At 48.1% G+C, this 22,134-nt stretch overlaps 1 protein-coding gene across 3 annotated transcripts in view; it reads left to right on the top strand.

The window, feature by feature from the left end:
• Positions 1-916: 916 nt before the first annotated feature.
• Positions 917-22,134, top strand: part of EHBP1 (EH domain binding protein 1) — a 421,934-nt gene continuing 400,716 nt past the window's right edge. For all 3 annotated transcript variants that reach the window (XM_015407634.1, XM_015407633.1, XM_015407632.1), the window contains exon 1: positions 917-1,298. In XM_015407634.1, the coding sequence (XP_015263120.1) occupies positions 1,195-1,298 (104 nt within the window). In that variant the 5' untranslated portion in view covers positions 917-1,194. The remainder of the gene's footprint in view (positions 1,299-22,134) is intronic.

Genomic DNA, 22,134 nt, shown 5'->3' with positions numbered 1-22,134 from the left:
CCCCATCCAAGCCCTAACCAGGACCGACACTACTTCGCTTCCAAGATCAGGCCTGGGCCAACCCAAGTTAGGTCCTTTCCACACTAGACCTTAAATCCGGGTTCAACCCTGTCCCCGAACTTACATTCTACACTACACGCGAGTTCACCCCTGTTAATTATCTCGGGGAATTTTTTGTTTCCACGTTAGGTTGAGGTCACCCCGGTTTCATCCCACACTTGTCCTGGGATAAACGGATGCTGTTATGATCAGGGATAAGTCCAAGGTGTTGCGGTCACAAGCTGACCCCCCCCCCCCCCGCATTTCCCCCGGGTCCCTCTTTGGAAAGTCATTCCCACGTTTTGTGAGGTGGAAGGAGTCCCACGCAGGGGACGGGATTTTCCCTGTCCGGAGGAACTGCAGCTTAGGAAATGCTTGTTCCGCTGCCGCCGTCTCCCGTGCTCCCCCCCCATCGCTTCCCCAGTGTGACAGGCCGTTCCCCTAGGGAGCGGGCCGCAGGGGAGGGGGGGCGGCCCAGGAACAACTGTTACACGTTTTCCTGTCATCGGCATGGAGACAAAGAACTTCTCCCTCTGTGGCTCCCGCTGGCTGCTTCCAGGAGATGCTGGAGAATGGCTCTGAGCGGCCAGGCCTGCTGCGACTCCTTCTGCTCCCCCCCTCCCCGCCCGTGTTTGGATGCTGAGGATCCTGATAAAACGCACAGGTCGGTCTGTTTCTCGACAGGCTGGAGGCTTGCATTCCTGACACTGTGGCTGGCTGCTCTTTCCCCACACCTCCCCGAGGGCCCGGTAGGGTATCCATGCGCAAAACCTAAGCAAACTGGCGGCGGCGGGGGGGGGGGGCAGCCCTGCTGCATCCGATGCCTGAGCCCTTGCTTCTTGACCATTCTTCTGTTGCTTTCCAGCTGGCCGTCGTGGTCGGACCCTCCCCGGAGAGCCCATGAAGAGGAACGGCGATGACGACTCCGTGAGGGGGAATTCCTCGTCCTGGCTTTCACCCGCTGTCACGCCGCTTTGTGTCGCGTGGGATTTTTTCCTGGGAAAGAGATGTCCGGATGGGGCGCCCTGCGCATCCTTCTGACCTCTGCCACGTCCCTCGTTTTTTGCTAGACTCGGACGGTGCAAACTTCGAGCCCGGGACTTGCAGCTGCTGGTTTTGAGTCACCGGCTGCGCTGGTATTATTTCCCCCTCGCCATGGCTTCAGTGTGGAAGAGGCTGCAACGCGTGGGGAAACATGCCTCCAAGTTCCAGTTTGTGGCCTCTTACCAGGAGCTGATGGTCGAGTGCACCAAGAAATGGTAAGGGGTGTCTTCTGTGTGGGGGGCGGTTGGAAGGGGCTGGTATAAAGTTGCCAACTCCAGTTTAGGGAAATCCTGGAGATTAGGGTCTGGATGCCCAAGGAGGGCGGAGTTTGGGGAGATAGCTCAGAGGGGGGTTGTCTGGTCACTCTAGGACTTCCATGTTTCCTAGAGACTGTGGTATACCATAGAGTCTGTGCTCCAATGCTGTCATTTCCTCTGGTTCTGGAGGCCTCACTTCAAAAAGGATGTGGGCAAAATCGAGAGGGTGCAGAAGAATGTGACGAGGATGATCAGGGGTCTGGAGACTGAGCCCTACGAGGAAAGGCTGAGGGCCTTGGGAATGTTTAGTTTGGAGAAGGGGAGACTGAGGGGGGACATGATTGCTCTCTTTAAATATTTGAAAGGCTGTCACTTGGAGGAGGGCAGGGAGCTGTTCCAGTTGGCAGCAGAGGAGAGGACCCGAAGCAACAGGTTTAAATGACATGCAGAAAGGTATCGGCTGGATATTGGGAAAAACGTTTTCACGGTAGGAGTGGTTCAAAGGTGGAATCGGCTGCCTCTGAGGTGGTTAGCTCCCCTTCACTGAAGAGGCTGGACGAATATTTGTCAGAGATGCTTCAGGCTGGTCCTGCATTGGGCAGGGGGTTGGACTAGATCAGTGATGGCGAACCTTTTAGAGACCGAGTGCCCAAACTGCAACCCAAAACCCACTTATTTATGGCAAAGTGCCAACACGGCCATTTAACCTGAATATTGAGGTTTTACTTTAGAAAAAAACAACTCATACATTAACTGAAGATGATCCAAACAAAGTAACGAAAGCAATCCCAAATGCTTTCATTTACTTAAAATTATTTGGCAGAGAATTTGACACTTTAATGATGGTCTGGGCCTGGCTGGGGCGATGGCACACATGCCCGCAGAGAGGGCTCTGAGTGCCACCTCTGGCACCCGTGCCACAGGTTCGCCACCACTGAGCTAGATGGTCTGTATGGCCCCTTCCAACGCTATGATTCTATGATTCTATGTCTCTAATCTGGAGATCTGTGGTACTTGTGGGGGAACTCCAGGCCCCATCTGGAGGTTGGCATCCCCAGGCTGGTGACATCTGCCAGTCCTACTGCTGATGACTGCCTTTGCTTTCCGAACAAGAGGCGCAGTTGTAGATCTGCTTTAACCAAATGTTTTGCTATGCATGTATTCCGTCCCTGCGCGGGTGGTTATCGCTTCTTCACTTAGGTTCGTCGCTTTACAGTCTCACTGAGCACATATTAGATTTTCCCAACTCTTGCGTTGGCTTCGTAACAGATACAAGTAACGTCACCGCGACAGGCTGCCGGCAGCCCCGCAAACCTGCTCAAAGCTATCTGTGCCAAAGGGCTATGCGAAGTATTTCCCGAGGTTGACAAGTGTGATATATTCCACTCCTGCCTACTTCTGACTTTTGCTTTTTTGGCCTGAAAAATAATTCCCGTCTCTCCTTTTCAACTCTGGAATGGAAACCAGACAAGAATCTCAGCCTTGGGAATTTATCTCCAAGTTATTTGCTTAGTCAGACACGAATTCCAAGCTGCAGCGGCCCAGTGGGACGTAGTTTTGCATCGACTAGACCGCCCGCCCGAAGTCATCAGCTGTACGGGCCTGTCTCAGAAATATGTCTTTGCGATTTGAAAGTGCATTTTCAGAACTGCCAGCCTGATGTCTTTCGCTTTCAGAAGCGAATGGAACATTTGTAGTGCCGCCAAAGTAATCATTTGGAAGTACAGTCTCTAATGCATCTTTGGACGTACGTTCTCTACTGAGGTTCCGCAGTATAAGCTTATCACGGGAACTTTGGGAATAAGCTGGGGGGGGGGGCGAAATCCTGTTTTCTGATTCATGTATTAAGTATTTGAAAGACTGTCTCTTAGAGCAGGGCAGGGAGCTGTTGCTGTTGGCGGCAGAGGAGAGGACTCACAATAATGGGTTTTAAATTACGAGCCAAAAGGTACTGGATGGATGTTAGGGAAATTTTATTTTACAGTACGGGTAGTTCAGCAGTGGAATCAGCTGCCTGGGGAGACGAGAGCTCCCCCTCGCTGGCAATCTTCAAGCAGCGGCTGGGCAAACACTTGTTCCGGGTGCTGATCCTGCGTTGTGCAAAGGGTTGGATTAGACGGCCTGTATGGCCCCTTCTGACTCGATGACTCTTGCTGTCAGGTGAAACACCATTGCATGTTTGGTGTAGTGGTTAGGAGCGGGCTCTAATCCGGGAGGACCGGGTTGGATTCCCCGCTCCTCCACATGCAGCTGCTGGTGTGACCTTGGGTCAGTCACAAGTTCTCTTTGAGCTGTTCTCTCAAGGGGAGTTCTCAAAAGAGCTCTCTCAGCCCCACCTACCTCACCGGGTGTTGTTGTTGTTATTATATTTATACCCTGCCCTCCCCGGATGGGCTCAGGGCGGCTAACAAATGAGGCACATATGCCAAGATTAAACAGGTAAAAACAGGATAAAACAAGCAATAAAACAATCATTCATATAAAAAATACACGTGCTCTAAAGGTAAAGGTAAAGGTTCCCTTGCTCGAAAGCCAGTCGAGTCCGACTCTAGGGTTGCGGTGCTCATCTCTGTTTCAAAACTGAAGAGTCAGTGCTGTCCGAAGACATTTCTGTGGTCACATGGCTGGCATGACTAAACACCAAGGCGCACAGAACGCTGTTACCTTCCCAATGAAGTGGTACCTATTTATCTACTTGCAATTTCTTGCTTTCGAACTGCTAGGTTGGCTCTAGATGTCACAAATAACAGATGGGGTCACACATGCCACAGCAATCCATCCTTCCTCCCAGGGCCGTCTCCTTCCCTGATGACACCCACTCGATTTAGTGGTGGTGGTCCGGTGATGGTATAGTGATGGTGGCGGCTCCTACCGTTGTGTGGAGGGGAAGGGAAAGGAGATCGTAAGCCGCTCTGAGACGCCTTCAGGTAGTGAAAGGCGGGGTATAAATCCAATCTCCTCTTCTTAACCCCCCCCCCACATTATTATGAGGAGGTTTAGAGTCTTCAAAGCACTTCACAGCTATTATTGTCATCCTTGCAACAGTCCTGTACGATAGATCAGTGTTATTAATGTGGGGCTATTGTGTTTGGGTGGCATACAGAGAACGTGAGAAAGGACTTTATTTTATTTCATTAAATGTATGAATCACCCACCCTCCGAGCAGGCTCTGGGCGATTTGCAGCCCTTATAAAACGTTTAAAATACAATCAGTATATATAATTAAGTTTGTCAACAGTAAGTCAGTAACTTGAACCGATCCGAGATAGCGAAATGATAATCCCCCTTTATCGGCCACACCGCTGTTCCCGCACGGCAGGGTGGGCAAGAGTACGTGGGGGGGCGTAGAAGAGAAAGGAAGGGAGCCAGTCTTAACCTCCCGTTGCTTTCTTCAACCAAAAGCCTGGAGGAACATCTCTGCCTTACAGGCCCTGCGGAATTGCATCAGATCCCGCAAGGCCCTGATGTTATTTGGCTGTGAGTTCCACCAGGTCGGGGCCAGGACCGAAAAGGCCCCGACCCTAGTAGAGATGTGAAGGCCCGGAAAAAAACCGGAAAAATTCGGAAAAAAAACGTTTTTTTCCCATTTTTTTCCTGAAGATTTTTTGTTTTTTCCCGAAAAATTGGAAAAATTGAAAAAAGAAAAGAAAAAAATGATTATGGAACGTTTTATTTTAACATCATGAATAAAATATTTTAAGACAAGGTGTTCAAATATTTTCCAAATCATTTCTAAAATATATATACATGGTATCAGATTGATCTAATTTCTGTGCACTGAGGACAAGCGAGTCCTAGTTACAAACTGAACTCTCCAATGCAAGAACAAGATGCATTTCTTCCTTTAGAAGGTGCTATTGTCAGAAGAAAATAAAAAGGTTTCAGTTTTGTTTTTGCATGTGGGTGGGTATTCTGTTAGTAATAATTGTTTGGATACACTATATTTTTAATATGCTAGTTGTGATAATTTCATGCCAAATAAAAATGTCCATAGTCATATTTTATGTTCCTAAAGTAACAGAATGACTTTCAATTTAGAAAAGACAAAAGAAATGCTAATGTAGCATTTTTTTCAATTTTTCCGAAAATTTCCGTTTTTTTTTAAAAAAAAAAACACGGAAAAAACTTGGTTTTTTTCCCGCGCTTCAAAATTTCCGGAAATTTTACATCTCTAGACCCTAGTCGAGGACAGCCAGCAGGTTGTTACTACCCGATCTCAGCGTTCTTTTGGGGACGTACTGGAGGAAACGTTCCCGAAGGTATGGGGATCCCCAGCTTTGCTTAAAGCCCTGTAGTGATTTCATAGCAGAGGCAGGATTCGAGTCCGTATCTTCCTGTTTCATAGCTTGGCTAGTATGCTGCGCTACATTCTTAATGTTGTCTTAAACTTATCTGGTAAATCCTAGCTTCTCCGATTTGATATGTTAGCGACAAGCCTTTGGAGACCATTTTCTTTGGTTAAGTTTGGTGTAGTGGTTAAGTGCGCAGACGCTGGTCTGGGAGAACTGGGTTTGATTCCCCACTCCTTCATGTGCAGCTGCTGGATGACCTTGGGCAAGCCATAGTTCTGTCAGAGCTGTTCTTGAAAAAGGACAGTTTCTGTCAGAGCTCTCTCAGCCCCACCTGCCTCACAGGGTGTCTGTTGTGGGGAGGGGAATGGAAAGGAGTTTATAAGCTGGTCTGAGACTCTGAGTGAAGTACAATCTCCTCCTCCTCCCCTTCTTCCTCCCCTTCCTCCTCCTCCTCTTCTTCCTCCTCCTCCTCCTTCTTCTTCTTGATAACTTATTTCCTAAGACTTGGGGGTATCTTTCGTACAGGAAGCCACACAGTTATAAATACTTACATCATAAGGGGGATAATTAGAAACTTCCTGTGTTACATGACCTTTAAAATTCCACCCTGGATTGCATTGGCTACGGACAGTTCAGTTTACTAGAAGATGCCCCAGCTTGGGATATGTTTGCCAACATCGCTGGCAGGGCTTGTATGCCTTTAATAGGTCCGTAGCGAGCAGAAATCCGGCTGGTATAGTTTTGCATTCTTCTGTAGTTGTTACGGATACTGCAGGTGTGCCAGAAAGGCCGTGGTAAGGCAACATGCAGAGAGATGCCTGCTACCATTTTCATGTATTTTGTGTGTATTTTTATTGTTGTTGTTATTAAAAATGTTTCATTAGCTGCCTTTCTACCTCGGGGAACTCCAGGTGGCTTACAATGTGAATAAAACAATTATTTTATTTATTTATTTATTTATTTGGATTTCTATCCCGCCCTCCCCGTAGGGCGGCTAACAGGGGCATTACGCCAGATATAATAACAATAAAACAGTAAAATTCTGACTAAAATGACAAAATAAGCAATTAAATAATTAACAAAAGTTCTCAAAACACTTTCCAGTGCTCTCTACTCATATCCAAATTCTTACAATCAAGATGGTGTTCTCCATGATATAGTTGCCTAACTGTAACCCCCTGTTGTCCCTAGGCATGTCCCACTCCCTCTGATGGAGCCCGCACCAGTGATGACCGTGTGCGGGAATTATAGGGCGTTGGTGGAGCAGTGGTGGTGGTCGCTCCTATTCAAAAGCCTGGCGGAAGAGCTCTGTCTTGCAGGGCCTGCGGAACTGTACGAGGTCCCGCAGGGCCCGGATCTCCTCTGGGAGCTCATTCCACCAGATAGGAGCTGCCACTGAAAATGCCCTAGCCCTGGTCATCGTGAATTTGATAGTCTTGGGGCCTGGGACATCCAGTAGATTAAAAAAAAAAACCTCGTAAAAGACCACACTTTATAATCTCAATTCGGACTGCTAATAAACTAAATTTAGTCAAATGCAGTCCTGAGTGAAACTGTCTTCAGATGCCTCTTGAAGACCAAAACTGAGGGGGCCAGGCGTACCTCCCTGGAGAGGTTGTTCCATCATCATGGGGCTGCTACCGAAAAGGCCCCCTTTCACGTGCCCAACACACGAGCATCTTTGATTGGCGGAACAGTCCGGAGGGGCCTCTCCCTGTGATCTGTATTCCCAAGCAGGAACATGTATTTCCCGTACATCTTCAGCATGGGTCCGTGGTACTTGGGAGCGGTGTTCCCTCTAAGCTGAGTTAGTGTGAGCTAGCTCACAGTTTTTTAGCCTCTGGCTCACGCATTTTTGTCTCAGCTCAGGAAGGAAGGCTCCAGAGCAAATTACTTGATGCTGCAGCAGCCAAATCGCTCGTTCACAACTTTAATGCCAGTAGCTCACAAAATAGAATTTTTGATCACACGTCTCCACAGCTTAGAGGGAACATTGCTCCAGAGCAAACTACTTGATGCAGCAGCCAAATCACTCGTTCACAACTTTAATGCCAGTAGCTCACAAAATAGAATTTTTGATCACACGTCTCCACAGCTTAGAGGGAGCATTGTTTGGGAGATAGGCAAGTAGACACCTATTCTAAATAAAGCCAATTTAGTGTGCGCCCTTGATTCTTGTGAAGTATATTACTTTGTGGCTACTCCCATAAATCGTCTGGGGTCCACTTCAGGCTGACAGCATTTTGAACTTTCGTTTTGCACTCTGTCCTGTGTAGGTGAAGACGATTGAACAGGCATCTATGGGATATAGTTGTGAGAACGCTACCTCCATGGAAATAACATCCTTGTTTTATTTGTCTTATGGGTAGCTTGCTTTCTTTGCTTTAGGTTTTGATTTAATGCCCACGCTTCCTCCAGGGGATTAAGTGTAGATAATTCCGAGTAGAGGAAAGATAGCGCCGTCCCTGCGGGGTTTAAATGGCAGCCCAAATTTTTTTTTTTTGAAAAAAAGGGAGGGGTTTTTTTGGCAGATGAATACAGTAGTAAAAACGCTATTCTAATACATGAACTAAAACCTACAGGACTAACAAAATATGTGGCAGGGGAGGAGCTTTCGTAAGTCACTGCTCACTTCAGATTTTGTTAGTCTTTAAGTTGCTCCTGGGCTCTTGCTCTTTTCTGCTGCTACAGACAGACTTGACACGACTACCCGTCTGGATCTAGAACCTACAAGTGTTTACATATAAACATGACACCAGTTTCTTCTGCAAGTTTAAAATTCTCATGCCTTAAGAGCCAGTTTGGTGTAGTGGTTAAGTGCGCGGACTCTAATCTGGGAGAACCGGGTTTGATTCCCCACTCCTCCACTTGCAGCTGCTGGTGTGACCTTGGGTCAGTCACAAACTCTGGCACAGCTGTCCTTGAAAAAGAGCAGTTTGTGCCAGAGTTCTCTCAGCCCCACCCACCTCACAGGGTGTCTGTTGTGGGGAGGGGAAGGGAAAGGAGAGTGTAAGCTGCTCTGAGACTCCAAGTGAGGGGCGGGGTATAAATCCAATCTCTTCTCTTCTTCTTCTTCTTCTCTGTAAAGTCCGCTTTGATTCATTTTATTTACTTTGTGTCCCAGCTTTCTCCCCAGTGGGGACCCAAAGCAAGCGTACCTCATTCTCTTCTCCTCTGTTTTATCCTCACAACAACCCTGCGAGGCGGGTTAGGCTGAGAGGGTGTGAGTGGCCCAAATTTACCCAGCAGGCTTCCATGGCAGAATGGAGGATTCGAACCTGGGTCTCCCAGATTGTAATCCAGCACTTTAATCACTGCACCGCGCTGGCTTTGCACAGTCTGACGTTTATGTATGAGACTAAGAGTCCACACAGATGACTTTCTTATCACACATCTTTCCATGGGTCTGCACCTGTTATACAGTGAAATCCTTATTAGCACTGGCAGAAATGGCACAGTTGATCAAACTATCCAAGGGTAGCTGGTTTGGTGTAGTTGGTTCGGTGTAGTGGTTAGGAGCGTGGACTCTAATCTGGGAGAACCAGGTTTGATTCCCCAGTTCTCCACATGCAGTTGCTGGTGTGACAAACTCTTTCAGAGCTGTTCTCCTGTATAGGCCGAGTATTTTCTTTTCAGTCATTAAAATAAATGTTCACCGAGGTTTCTGCCTCCCCGTATAGGGTCAGACTTGGAAGTTCTTCTGTCTGCTGTAAAGAGGAAGGAACCGTCTTAAAAATAAGCGTCCCATCTGTTTTAACGCTAAAACAATGAACACGTTCGCAAATGGCAATTGTGCAGAACCTGTTGGTGGTGGAAACTGTCAAGTCACACCAACATGGTGACCCCCGTAGGGTTCTCAAGGCAAGAGACGGTCAGAGGTGGTTTGCCACTGCCTGCGTCTGCATAGCGACCCCGGACTTCCTTGGTGGTCTCCCATCCAAGTCCTAACCAGGGCCAACCCTGCTTAGCTTCCGAGGTCTGATGAGATCGGGCTAGCCTGGGCCATCCAGGTGAGGGAGCAGAACGTATTGTGTGCTGCCAAGTAGTTTCTGACTTACAGCGACCCTTTGCATGAATGACCTGCAAGAACGTCTTATCGTTAACAGCGTTGCTCAGGTCTTGCCAGACGGAGGGCCGTGGCTTCCTTGGCTGATGCATGCCATCTCAGGTTGGGTCTTCCTCTTTTCCTACCTGCCCTTCAACATTCCCAAGCACTGTTGTCTTCTTTTCCAGTGAGTCTTGTCTTCTCATAATATGACCACAGCACGATAGCCTCAGTTCAGTCATTTTAGCTTCTAGGGAGAGTTCATGCTTACTTATTTGCCAAGGAAAAGGTTTCCCCTGCTTGAAAGCCAGTCGAATCTGACTCTAGGGGGCGGTGCTCATCTCCGTTTCCAAGCCGAAGAGTCGGCGCTGTCCGAAGATTTCTCCGTGGTCATGTGGCCGGCATGACTAAACGCCGAGGCGCACGGAACGCTGTTACCTTCCCACCAAAGCAGCGGTACCTATTTAACTACTTGCAATGTCCTGCTTTCGAACTGCTAGGTTGGCAGGAGCTGGGGCCAGAGACGGGAGCTCACTCAGTCACGCGGCACTCGGGTCTCGAACTTCCAAACCACAGACCTTCCAGTCTGCAGCTCACTTACCGAAGAAAGGTTAAAAAAAAAAAAGAAGCATCATTTCTCCTTCGATCTTGATGCTTATTTAGTACGGCCACAATTTCCCCTCCCCCCAAATTAACTTCCAACTTTGTGGTTGAAAAGACAGCAAAAGTTAGCCCCAAGTCGCAAGAAGAACTGAAGGAGGACAAAAATCTGTTCTGCATGATGTGGTAATTAAGGATCCTGGTTAGGATGTGTACCCCTGGCTCCATATTGTGCTTATCCTTTTGATCAAAAATCTAGTAAACATGGCCTCGCTTTAATGCATTCCAGCATTCCAACAATACAGTGGTTTTGTGGAGGAAGAATAGACCATTCATGTGTTAAAACAAAAAGAAAGAAAAAAAAAAAAAAACGCGGGTGGGGGGGGGGGGGGGAGAAGTGGGTTTGTGAGAAAAGACTGAGGATGCAGCAGGGCTGAGGTGTAGAAAAGCCTCATGTGTGGTCCTTGAGGAGCCATCCGTTTCTTTCCTTTCTCATGGCTCCCCCCCCCCCCCCCGCCAACATGCGCATGGCATTTCAGGGGGTTGTAATGATGGTTTTATTTTACTTGTTATAGAATTATTGTATCTTCCTTCAGTGGGTGCAGAATTGCTTCTGTAGTGGTTAAGTGCGCGGACTCTAAATCACCTCTCAGTCACCTCCTCTCCAGGCTAAACATATCTGAACAGCCAATCAAAAACCTTTCTGGCCAAGAGCCCCACATGCCCACGCCCACTTCCTAACAACCACATTTTGGGCACCACGGAAGGTGTTAACGGGCACACGTTGGGGACCCCCGTGCTAGGGGTGTTCTTGACTCAAGTTTCCTGCGTGTAGTAATTGAGCTCCCTCAGAGATTCACCTCCGTTTTGGAAAGATCTGTTCCGCCTGCACGGTGAAGCATTTCGTGTACGCTCTGGCACCTCCGATGTTTCTGCTGTGTTTCTCCCACATGCAGAAAGACAATGGACCCACTCAGAGATGCCAGGAAGTAAGGAAATTCCTTTGCGAGTGGGTGCCACTTCCCTGGCATCGCCCCTCTTTGCTCATGTATTGGCAAGCATGTGATATCAATCACGTCCGGTATGCATTTTCTGCTTCAACCGGGTGTGCATCTTAATGCTTAAAGCGATCCCCGTTTCTCTGCTATACACCGCCGTCTCGAGAACAGAGGTCTGGTTTTGTGGCCCCGTGCGTCATATTCCTCTATCAGTTGTGAAGAAGAAGAAGAAGAAGTGATTGGATTTATACCCCACCCTTCACTACCCAAAGGAGTCTCAGAGCGGCTTACAAACTCCTTTCCCTTCCCCTCCCCACAACAGACACCCTGTGAGGTAAAAGAAGAAGGAGTCTCAGAGTGGCTGACAAACTCCTTTCCCTTCCCCTCTCCACAACAGACGCCCTGTGAGGTCGGTGGGGCTGAGAGAGCTCTCTACAGAAACTGCTCTTTTTCAAGAACAGCTCTTATCAGAACTACTGCTTGCCCAAGGTCATCCAGCCAGGTGCAAGTGGAGGAGGAGTGGGGAATCAAACCCGGTTCTCCCCGATTAGAGTCCGCACACTTAACCACTACACCAAACTGGCTCTCAGATCAATTGTGCTTGATCGCAAGGTCCTCCCCGCATTTTTTGAAACTGTACATATGCCGTTTTGTAACGGGAAAGCCATCCTTGACTTCGCTTCTTGCTTAAATGTGTTTGCCACCTGTTTCTTTTCTTTCTTTAGCATAGCTGTTTCTCCGTTGAACTCTGCAAAAACTTTTAAGGACTTGGCTTTCTCTAACCAAAGGGGAGAGAGCCGAGAACTCTGAAATCCAGCCACTTTGTTTTAGCGTTCACTTGGCCGAAGTCCACTGTCGTCACAGAGGGGAAATTTTGTTCTGGAGCAGAGAGTGCCTGACAGAGCCATCCGGTGTGAGTTGTATGCTGTCGTGTCCCTTCCGACTTATGGCCGCCCTATGAATTAATGTCTTCCAAAACATCGTGTCGTTCACAGCCTTACTCAGGTCTTGCAGACCGAGGGCCGTGGCTTCCTCCATGAAGTCAATCCATCTCATGCGGGATCGTCCTCTTTTCCTGCCGCCTTCAGCTTTTCCTAGCATGATTGTCTTTTCCGATGACTCTTTGTCTTCTCATCATGTGCCCAGAGTACGATAGCCTCGGTTTAGTCGTTTTAGTTTCTTGGGAGAGTTTTGACTGGATAGTGCTCCCTCTCATAAGCAGAGTTATACCCTCCTTAGCCCATGGACGTCAACAGACTTATAGGCAGGGTTGCCAACCTCCAGGTAGGGGCTGCAGATCTCCCAGTTTGGTGTAGTGCTTAAGTGTGCGGACTTTAATCTGGGAGAACCGGGTTTGATTCCCCACTCCTCCACTTGCACCTGGCTGCATGACCTTGGGGAGGCCATAGTTCTGATAAGAGCTGTTCTTGAAAAAAGAGCAGTTACTGTCAGAGTTCTCTCAGCCCCGCCTACCTCACAGGGTGTCTGTTGTGGGGAGGGGAAGGGAAAGGAGTTTGTAAGCCGCTCTGAGGCACCTTTGGGTAGTGAAGGGCGGGGTATAAGTCCAATCTCTTCTTCTTCTTCTCTTGGACTAGCCTTGGCCAATCCAGGTCAGAGCGTATCAAAGTATCTCAAATTAACTCCTCGTTACACCACAATTAGCGTCCCATTGAGGTTGGTTACTGGCCTCTCAGGAAATTCCAGAGGCAATTGCTGTCCAAGTATCCTTTGTCTGTCCCCGTGTTTTTCATTATGACATCTTTGAGACATCTACCAAATTTACCCATCGGGTTCTGGGCTGCCCATCACAAGCCAAAAGTCGGTTTTCTTCCTGTTGGCCCAGATACTGTCCATGTGGCTGCATCTTACTTATAATGTTGTCCTCTGGTTCTTTTTGACTGGATTGTCCGAGGACGCGATCGGTGCTATGCTTACATCTGAAATTTTGTTGTTGTTCAGTCGCACAGTCGAGTCCGACTCTTCGCGACCCCATGGACAAGATCTCGCCAGGCCCTCCTGTTTTCCGCCGTCCTCTGAAGTTTGCTCAATTTCATGTTCGTTGCATCTAGGACACTGTCTAACCATCTGTGACACATCTGAAATAGATTAATTGAATCGCCGAGACTTTTGTTTTTAATATATGTGCTTTAAGGACTGAAAAGGAAGCTTCATTCTTCTGTTTGATGCGTCGGTGGGGTGGGCGGGCGTCACAGACCACATCTGGTTAAGCTTTGTGACAGAGATGTAACCTAGAGCTGAGGCATGGTTGAAACAAGCTACATTTCAGTAGGCAGAGTGCTTGTGGAGTGGATATGAGTTCCCTCCCCTTTGCGAGTGAATTTGTAGAACTGGAAGCATTAGGAAAACGCTGTGGGGTGTATTTGGGGGGAGGGGGGGAAGCGCTTTCTCTCATTACGACTTGACAATGTTGTGTAAATGATTTTGTAATTACGTGTGTGTCTTCCCTTTGAAATGTCACTTATTTATAACTTGCCCAAACATTGAGGGCAATCTAGCGTGGTCTGAAACAAATCCTGTATCCTTCCTGTCAGCTTGTTGTATGCCCGTCAGTTTTGTTTGTTTGCCTTGTTTTTTTAAAAAAAATTTTTTCCCATCTTTGCGAAGTTGGCCGTTTGTCCTTGGCACGGTGGGCCAGCGCGTGACTTGATATCGCAAGAAGTCACTTGAGAAATTTGTTTATTTAGCCGGCGTCTCTAAACTCTGCCCCGTGTGGCTTGTAAGGAGGCATCGCTGGGTGGATTCGTGCAACCAGTTTGTGCTCTTGTAGGCACGCTCAGTTCTCAAACACACGTACTCAGCAGAGTCCAAAGAAATATAGCGTTGGAAGGGACCTCAAGGGTCATCTAGTCCAACCCCCTGCTCACTGCAGGAAATTCGCAACCACCTTCCCTGCTCCTCCAGTGACCCCTGCTCTATGCTCAGAGGAAAGCAAAAAATCCTCCAGGGTCCTTGACCAATGTGGCCTGGAGGAAAATTCCTTCCTGACCCCAAAGTGGTGATCAGCATTACCCCGGGCGTGTAAGAAAGGGCCACAAGAACTCAGCACTGAGGCAACCCTTCCTGCCCTCCCTCTCACGACCTGCCTAAGTTCACAGAATCAGCATTGCTGTCAGATGGCCATCTAAAAAGGTAAAGGTAAAGGTTCCCTTGCTCGAAAGCCAGTCAAATCCGACTCTAGGGTTGCGGTGCTCATCTCCGTTTCCAAGCCAAAGAGCCAGCGCTGTCCGAAGACGTTTCCGTGGTCATGTGGCCGGCATGACTAAACACCAAGGCGCACAGAACGCTGTTACCTTCCCACTGAAGTGGTACCTATTTATCTACTTGCAATTTCTTGCTTTCAAACCAGAGACGGGAGCTCACTCCGTCATGCGGCAACTCGGGTCTCGAACTGCTGATCTACCGACCTTCCACAGCCTGCAGTTCAGCATCTTAACCACTTGAGCCACCGCAGCTCCTGCGTAAGTTCACGACCTGCCTAAGTTCACAGAATCCGCATTGCTGTCAGATGGCCATCTAGCCTCTGTTTAAAACCTCGGGAGGAGAGCCCACCTCCTCCCGAGGAAGCCTGTCCCGCTGAGGAACTGCTCTGTCGGGAGGTTCTTCCTAATGTTTAATCGAAAACTCTTTTTTCTATTCAATTTCAATCCATCGGTTCTGGTGCGAACTTCCGGGGCAACAGAAAACCACTCCGCCCTTCAAGTATGTGAAGATAACTATCATATCTCCTCTCAGTCGTCTCGTCTCCGTATCTTTGTACATATGAAGTTGCCTTATACTGAATCAGACAAGTGGTCCATCAAAGGATGTAGTGTCTACTGGGACCAGCTCTACAGGTTCTTATTTAGAGGTCTTTCTCATCACCTCTTACCTGATCGTTTCAACTGGAGATGCCAGGGATTGAGCCTGGGACCTTCTGCATGCCAAGCAGAGGCTCTACCATGGGGCCCACGGCCCCTCCACAGGCTTTCCTTGTTGAAGAAGTCACGGCCTTTTTAAAAAAATTATTGATGTTTTTAAACAGAAAAGTTTAAAAAAAGAAAAGGAGAAACAAAAAAAGGAGCAAGAAGAAGAATCCGTTGAAAAAGTGAAAAGGAATAATTTCTTGATTTTCTCTGTGGCAGGAAGCCATGCATTTACATGTTACGACCTTAGTCTGTGATCAGATTAAAGGAAATGCATCTCCTTTTCCCTGTAAGCTTATTATTTTTGCCTCTTAATCTTCAAAGCCACAAATCATCAGTTCATTCCCCCCCTCCCCCCGTTTCGCGCAAGAAGTCCATAAGGGGTTTCTGTATAGCCACAAGTTTAAATAATGTCTTTTCCTTTCCATCCATGTAGTGGTTAAGTGTGTGGACTCTAATCTGGGAGAACCGGGTTTGATTCCCCACTCCTCCACTTCCACTTGGCTGGATGACCTTGGGCAAGCCATAGTTCTGATAAGAGCTGTCCTTGAAAGAGCAGTTTCTGTCAGAGCTCTCTCAGCCCCACCTGCCTCACAGGGTGTCTGTTATGGGGAGGGGAAGGGAAAGGAGTTTGAAAGCCACTCCTTTGGGTAGTGAAGGGCAGGGTATAAATCCAATCTCTTCTTCAGTTTGATGTAGTGGTTAAGTGCGTGGACTCTAATCTGGGAAAACTGGGTTTTGATTCCCCAGTCCTCCACTTGCACCTGCTGGATGACCTTGGGCAAGCCATGGTTCTGGCACAGCTGTTTTTGAAAAAGAGCAGTTTCTGTCAGCGCTCTTAGCACCACCTACCGAAAGTATGTGATGGTCCCAAGGTCACCCAGCGAGCTTCCATGCCACGGGGGGGATTCGAACCTGCGTCTTCCAGGTGCCAGGTCTGACATTCTAACCACTACACAACACTGGCTCTTATCATTCCTACGGAGACACCTTTGATAACAGGACAAAAATGGTAGCGGATATGATGTGATGTTGGTTTTTCCCGAGGAGGGGGAGAGCCAGTTTGGTGTAGTGGTTAGGAGTGTGGACTCTAATCTGGGAGAACCGGGTTTCATTCCCCACTCTTCCACATGCAGCTGCTGGTATGACCTCGGATCAGTCACAAGTTCTTTCAGAGCTGTTCTCTCAGGAGCGGTCTTTGAAAGAGCTCTCTCAGCCCCACCTACCTCACAGGGTGTCTGTTGTGGGGAGGGGAAGAGAAGATGAGATTGGGTTGTAAGTCACTCTGAGACTCCTTCAGGTAGTGAAGGGCAGGGTATAAATCCAATCTCCTTTCCCTCCTCCTCCTTCTTCTGGAGGGTCTACGGAAGAACGATGCTTCACAGACATATAAAACAATTCAGGATTAGGACTGGTGTGTTCTATAGCTGACCCTAATCATATTTCCTTTGAGGTAAATATAGTTAAATCGAATAGGACTTCCTTCTTAGGAAATATACTTAGCATGGCAGCTTCAGTATTGGCAAAAACTATATTGGGTTTGCTTTGGGCTGTATCCTGCCAACGCGGAATTGTGCAATCTGTTCTTATTCCTGAATACTGTCACCTTAAAACTGGCAAAATCTTGGTGTTTCGGTTTGAAAGCATTAGCTCAGTTGGGGAAGCAAGAATCAGGCATATATATGTTCTTTTTTTGTGTGTGTGATAGGTATTCATTCAGATGTTTCTAGTCTGGAACAGTGCCCTAAATTCCCTCTTTTGTTTCAAAATACTTGAAAGCACTCTTGAAATTCCACAGCCATTCTGGTGGTAGGCTATACCTGTGGGGTCCGGTGAACGCGAGACTTGGCGTCTGAGTCCAGATGCCAAGTCTCCCAGCGGCCTGTTGGGATCATTGGGGGTGATGGTAAAATAACCTGGTCTCTGGAGGCCAGATCTACTTCCACTGTTTTCAGTGGGCAATAGACCTGGTGTCCGGACGTACAAACAGCATTGACCACCCGTTAGAATCCAGCAGGGCCAGGGTAGAATGGGGCTGCAAGACACCAAGTCTCCTGCTCACTGATACCAGATATTCCTGAATCCCCTAAATTTCCCGCAAAACAGTTTATGAAACGATACCCGAGTTCCTGCTATGTTCTGAAATAAGCCTTTCAGAGAGCTAGTTTGGTGTCGTGGTTAGGAGCGTGGACTCTAATCTGGGAGAACCAGGTATGATTCCCCACGCCTTCACATGCAGCTGCTGGTGTGACCTTGGGCCAGTCACAGGTTCTCTCGGAGCTGTTCTCTCAAGAGCAGTCCTTGAAAGAGCTCTCTCAGGCCCGCCTACCTCACAGGGTGTCTTTTGTGGGGAGGGGAAGGGAAAGGAGACGGTAAGCCTCTCTGAGGCTCCAAGTGAAGGGCGGGGTATAAAGCCAATCTCTTCTTCTTTTAAAACAATGAAACAAAATCAAAACAAACATATTTTGAAGTGCTCACCCCTAACGCATGGGTACACACACAAATGATATTGGCAGAAAACACTTGGGGGAATGTTGATCTGTATAAAATTAGAGAATCCGGAAAATAGAATTGTTGCTGGCAGCAAGCTGCCATTCAGCTGTCGCTCTGAGATTCCTTTATAATGACGGCAGATGCTCAAACCAGCTTTTAAAAATTGTTCTGCATGCTGGAAGGCTTTCAGTCGCTGAAGATTGCGTTCCAGTATGAGAGTCCATTCACTGCGTCAGTGATGTGTTAGCTGTGCCTTTTGCAGTAGCACTCGGAATGCATAAGGTGCTGTGGAGTCGCAGCCACCTCATGGCAACCCCAGAACCACAAGGCAAGAGATGAGCAGAGGCGGTTGGCCATTGCCTTCCTCTGCGTAGCAACCCAAGGTCTTCCTCGGTGGTCTCCCATCCCAAGTACTAACCAGGGCCGACCCTGCTTAGCTTCCCAGCTCTGACATGCTTGGGCTAAGCCGGGCTATTCAGGTGTCAGGATTCATTGATTTTGGTGTAGTGGTTGAGTGTGTGGACTCTAATCTGGGAGAACTGGGTTTGATTCCCCACGCCTGCACTTGCAGCTGCTGGATGACCTTGGGCAAGCCGTAGTTCTGATAAGAGCTGTTCTTGAAAAAGAGCAGTTTCCGTCAAGAGCTCTCTCAGCCCCACCTACCTCACAGGGTGTCTGTTGTGGGGAGGGGGAGGGAAAGGAGTTTGTGAGCCACTTTGAGACTCCTTCGGTTAGTGAAGGGCGGGGTATAAATCCAATCTCCTCCTCCTTCCTTGGGCGCTGGAATTTCTTGGGGTAATTATTCCTGCCCAATATGAGGCTTGGGTTTTTTGTTTTATCTGCTGTTGCTATTTATTGTTTTATTGTTTTTATTGTTTGTTGGTTTCCATTCCTGGGGGTGGGGCGGGGTAGAAATTAAATAAAATAAATATTCTCCTGCGAGTCCTCTAGTTAATTTTAGATATTGTTGAAGTGTACATCTGGTGAATTTACTGGCGGCTACTTGGTGCCTCAGAGAATGTAGCTTTTAATTATTTATGTATGTATTTATTAAATTAGATTTGCTGGGCCGCCATTCCCTACAGGTAGGGCTCAGGGCGGCTTACAACAGCGTGATAACAAAATTCTCAGTTCAAAGCAACATTAAAACGATTAAAAACAGATCAAGAAATAGAAACAGAGTTGTTGTTGTTGTTCAGTCGCACAGTCGAGTCCGACTCTTCGCGACCCCATGGACCAGATCACGCCAGGCCCTCCTGTCTTCCGCCATCCTCAACTTCATGTTCGTTGCATCTATGACACTGTCTGACCATCTTATCCTTTGCCATCCTTGTCTTCTTCAACCTTCAGTCTTTCCCAGCATCAGGGTCTTCTCCAGTGAGGGCTCCCTTCTCATTGGGTGGCCAAAGTATTTGAGCTTCAGCTTCATTATCTGGCCTTCCAGGGAACAGTCAGGGTTGATTTCTTTTAGGATTGACTGATTTGATCTTCTTGCAGTCATAAACATAAATTAATGTCATTTATAGTCCACATTTCTCACTGAGACTCAAGGCGGCTTACGTAGGGTGAGTCAATAACAATCGACAAGATGGGACATTCTATAAACAATGAAATAGGATCACACAATGGAAGCAAAGCATGAGCGTTAACAGGAGTCATTAAATGATGCAAAATCACATGACGGGATCCAACCAACCCACAGCGAACTATACACAATAGTACAGAGCACAGTTCCCAATAATTTATCCAAGGAGAAGAAGAGATTGGATTTATACCCCGCCCTTCACTACCTAAAGGAGTCTCAGAGCGGCTTATAATCCCTTCCCCTTCCCCTCCCCACAACAGACACTCTGTGAGGTAGGTGGGGCTGAGAGAGCTCTTTCGAGAACTGCCCTTGAGAGAACAGCTCTGGAAAAACTTGTGACTGATCCAAGGTCACACCAGCAGCTGCATGGGGAGGAGTGGGGAATCAAACCCGGTTCTCCTGGATTAGAGTTCGCACTCCTAACCACTACTCTCAAACTGGCTTTTGAATAATGCTGTCGTATTGCCTGTGTAGAAAAGCTCTCTTAAGTAGTTCAGTTTTGCATTGTTTGTCGAAAGCCAGGAGTGTGGGAGCTTTCCCGACCTCCTCAGGCAGGCCAACGGAGAAGTCGCCAGTATGGGCAGTTGTTGGTTTTGCCCATTTGCAGTCTGGCCCTTGCAGAAGGGATTGCTCGGGTGAGCCAAGCTGTCATGGCAGGGCTCAGAGGAAGAGGTGGTCTCGCAGATATGAGGGTCTCAGCTTGGTGTAGTGGTTAGGAGCGCAGGCTCTAAACTGGGAGAACCGGGTTTGATTCCCCCACTCCTCCACATGCAGCTGCTGGTGTGACCTTGGGTCCGTCACAAGTTCTTCCAGAGCTGTTCTCTCAAGGGCAGTTCTCAAAAGAGGTCTCTCAGCTCTTTTGTGGGGAGAGGAGGCAATTGTCAGCCGCTTTGAGACACATGAGGCCTGCTGGGTGACCTTGGGCCAGTCACAGTTCTCTCAAGACTCTCTCAGCCCCACCTGCCTCACAAGGTGCCAACTGGGGAGAGAGTAAGGGAAGGCGATTGTCAGCCGCTTTGAGACACATGAGGCCTGCTGGGTGACCTTGGGCCAGTCACGGTTCCCTCAGGACTCTCTCAGCCCCACCTGCCTCACAAGGTGGTTGTTGTGTAAATTGTTTTAATTACTATGCTGTGTGTTTTTATAGTGACGTTTATGTTGTTGTTTTATTTATTGTTACCTTGTGTAAGCTGCCCTGAGCCTGCCTCAGTGGGGAGGATGGGGTAAAAATCAAACTAATAAATAAATAAGGTGCCTACTGGGTGACCTTCGTCCAGTCATAATTTTTCTCAGAGCTGTTCTCTCACGAGCAGTTTCTGTCAGAGCTCTCTCAGCCCCACCTACCTCACAGGGTGTCTGTTGTGGGGAGGGGGAGGGAAAGGAGTTTGAAAGCCGCTCTGAGACTCCTTTGGGTAGTGAAGGGCGGGGTATAAATCCAATCTCTTCTTCTTCTTCTTCTTCCTCACAGGGTGTCTGTTGTGGGGAAGGGAAGGGGAAGGAGTTTGTAAGCCGCTCTGAGACTCCTTTGGGTAGTGAAGGGCGGGGTATAAATCCAATCTCTTCTTCTTCTTCTTCTTCCTCACAGGGTGTCTGTTGTGGGGAAGGGAAGGGGAAGGAGTTTGTAAGCCGCTCTGAGACTCCTTTGGGTAGTGAAGGGCGGGGTATAAATCCAATCTCTTCTTCTTCTTCTTCTTCCTCACAGGGTGTCTGTTGTGGGGAAGGGAAGGGGAAGGAGTTTGTAAGCCGCTCTGAGACTCCTTTGGGTAGTGAAGGGCGGGGTATAAATCCAATCTCTTCTTCTTCTTCTACCTCACAGGTTGTCTGTTGTGGGGAGGGGGAGGGGAAGGAGTTTGTCAGCCCCTCTGAGACTCCTTCTGGTAGTGAAGGGCCATGGGGTATATATCCAATCTCCTCCTCCCCCTCCCTCAGCATGAAGGGCCTTGTATGTGAAGGCCAATACCTTAAACTGAGGCCAGTAAGTCATGGGGAGTAGAGTGGAAGTTAATATGCACCCTCCTTCCTAGCTTTGTCCTTGTTGAGCTCTAAATGTAAGGCACATTTTAGAAAGATGGCCCATCTTTTTTCACCCTCTGTCCTGCCTTATCTCTTTGGACTTGAGGCCCCCAGAGTGGGAGAAGATGTTTATCTGTTTAAATAGTTCTTTCCCTGAGGTGTCATCCAAGAAGTGCACATTAACATGTCACCGGTTTGTTGCTACATGAAGGAGCAAGACAGTTTTCACGAGTGGTCATAGAGGGAGCCCCTTAATCCTCCGTTGAGTAACCAGCTGGTTATAATTACCTGATCTGGGACATGCTGGGAGTTCACATCTTCTGCATTTCGCCCCTTTTGTTAGATAAGCATAAGAACATAAGAGAAGCCAATATTGGATCGGGCCGATGGCCCATCCAGTCCAACACTCTGTGTCACACAGTGGCCAAAAATGCCAGGTGCCCTCAGGAGGTCCAGCAGTGGGGCCAGGACACTAGAAGCCCCCCCACTGTTGACCCCCCCAAGCACCAAGATGACAGAGCATCACTTGCCCCAGAGCCCCTATCTATACCTTGTGGCTAATAGCCACTGATGGACCTCTGCTCCATATGCTTATCTAATTCCCTTTTGAAGCCGTCCATGCTTGTAGCTGCCGCCACCTCCTGTGGCAGTGAATTCCGTGTGTTAATCGCTCTTTGGGTGAAGAAGGACTTCCTTTTATCTGTTCTAACCCGACCGCTCAGCAATTTCACTGAGTACACACATATCCTAGAATGATATATCCATATCATTGAAGCACACCTATCCTAGATTACTGTGTGATAGTTACGAGGGAATATTTGCCTGTTGGTATAAGCCTGGCGTGA

This window comes from Gekko japonicus, unplaced genomic scaffold, assembly GCF_001447785.1.
Source record: "Gekko japonicus isolate JY-2015 unplaced genomic scaffold, Gekko_japonicus_V1.1 scaffold1417, whole genome shotgun sequence".
NCBI lineage: Eukaryota > Metazoa > Chordata > Lepidosauria > Squamata > Gekkonidae > Gekko > Gekko japonicus.
Note: the sequence above shows the minus strand (reverse complement) of the source record. Positions and strands in the feature narration are given on the sequence as shown.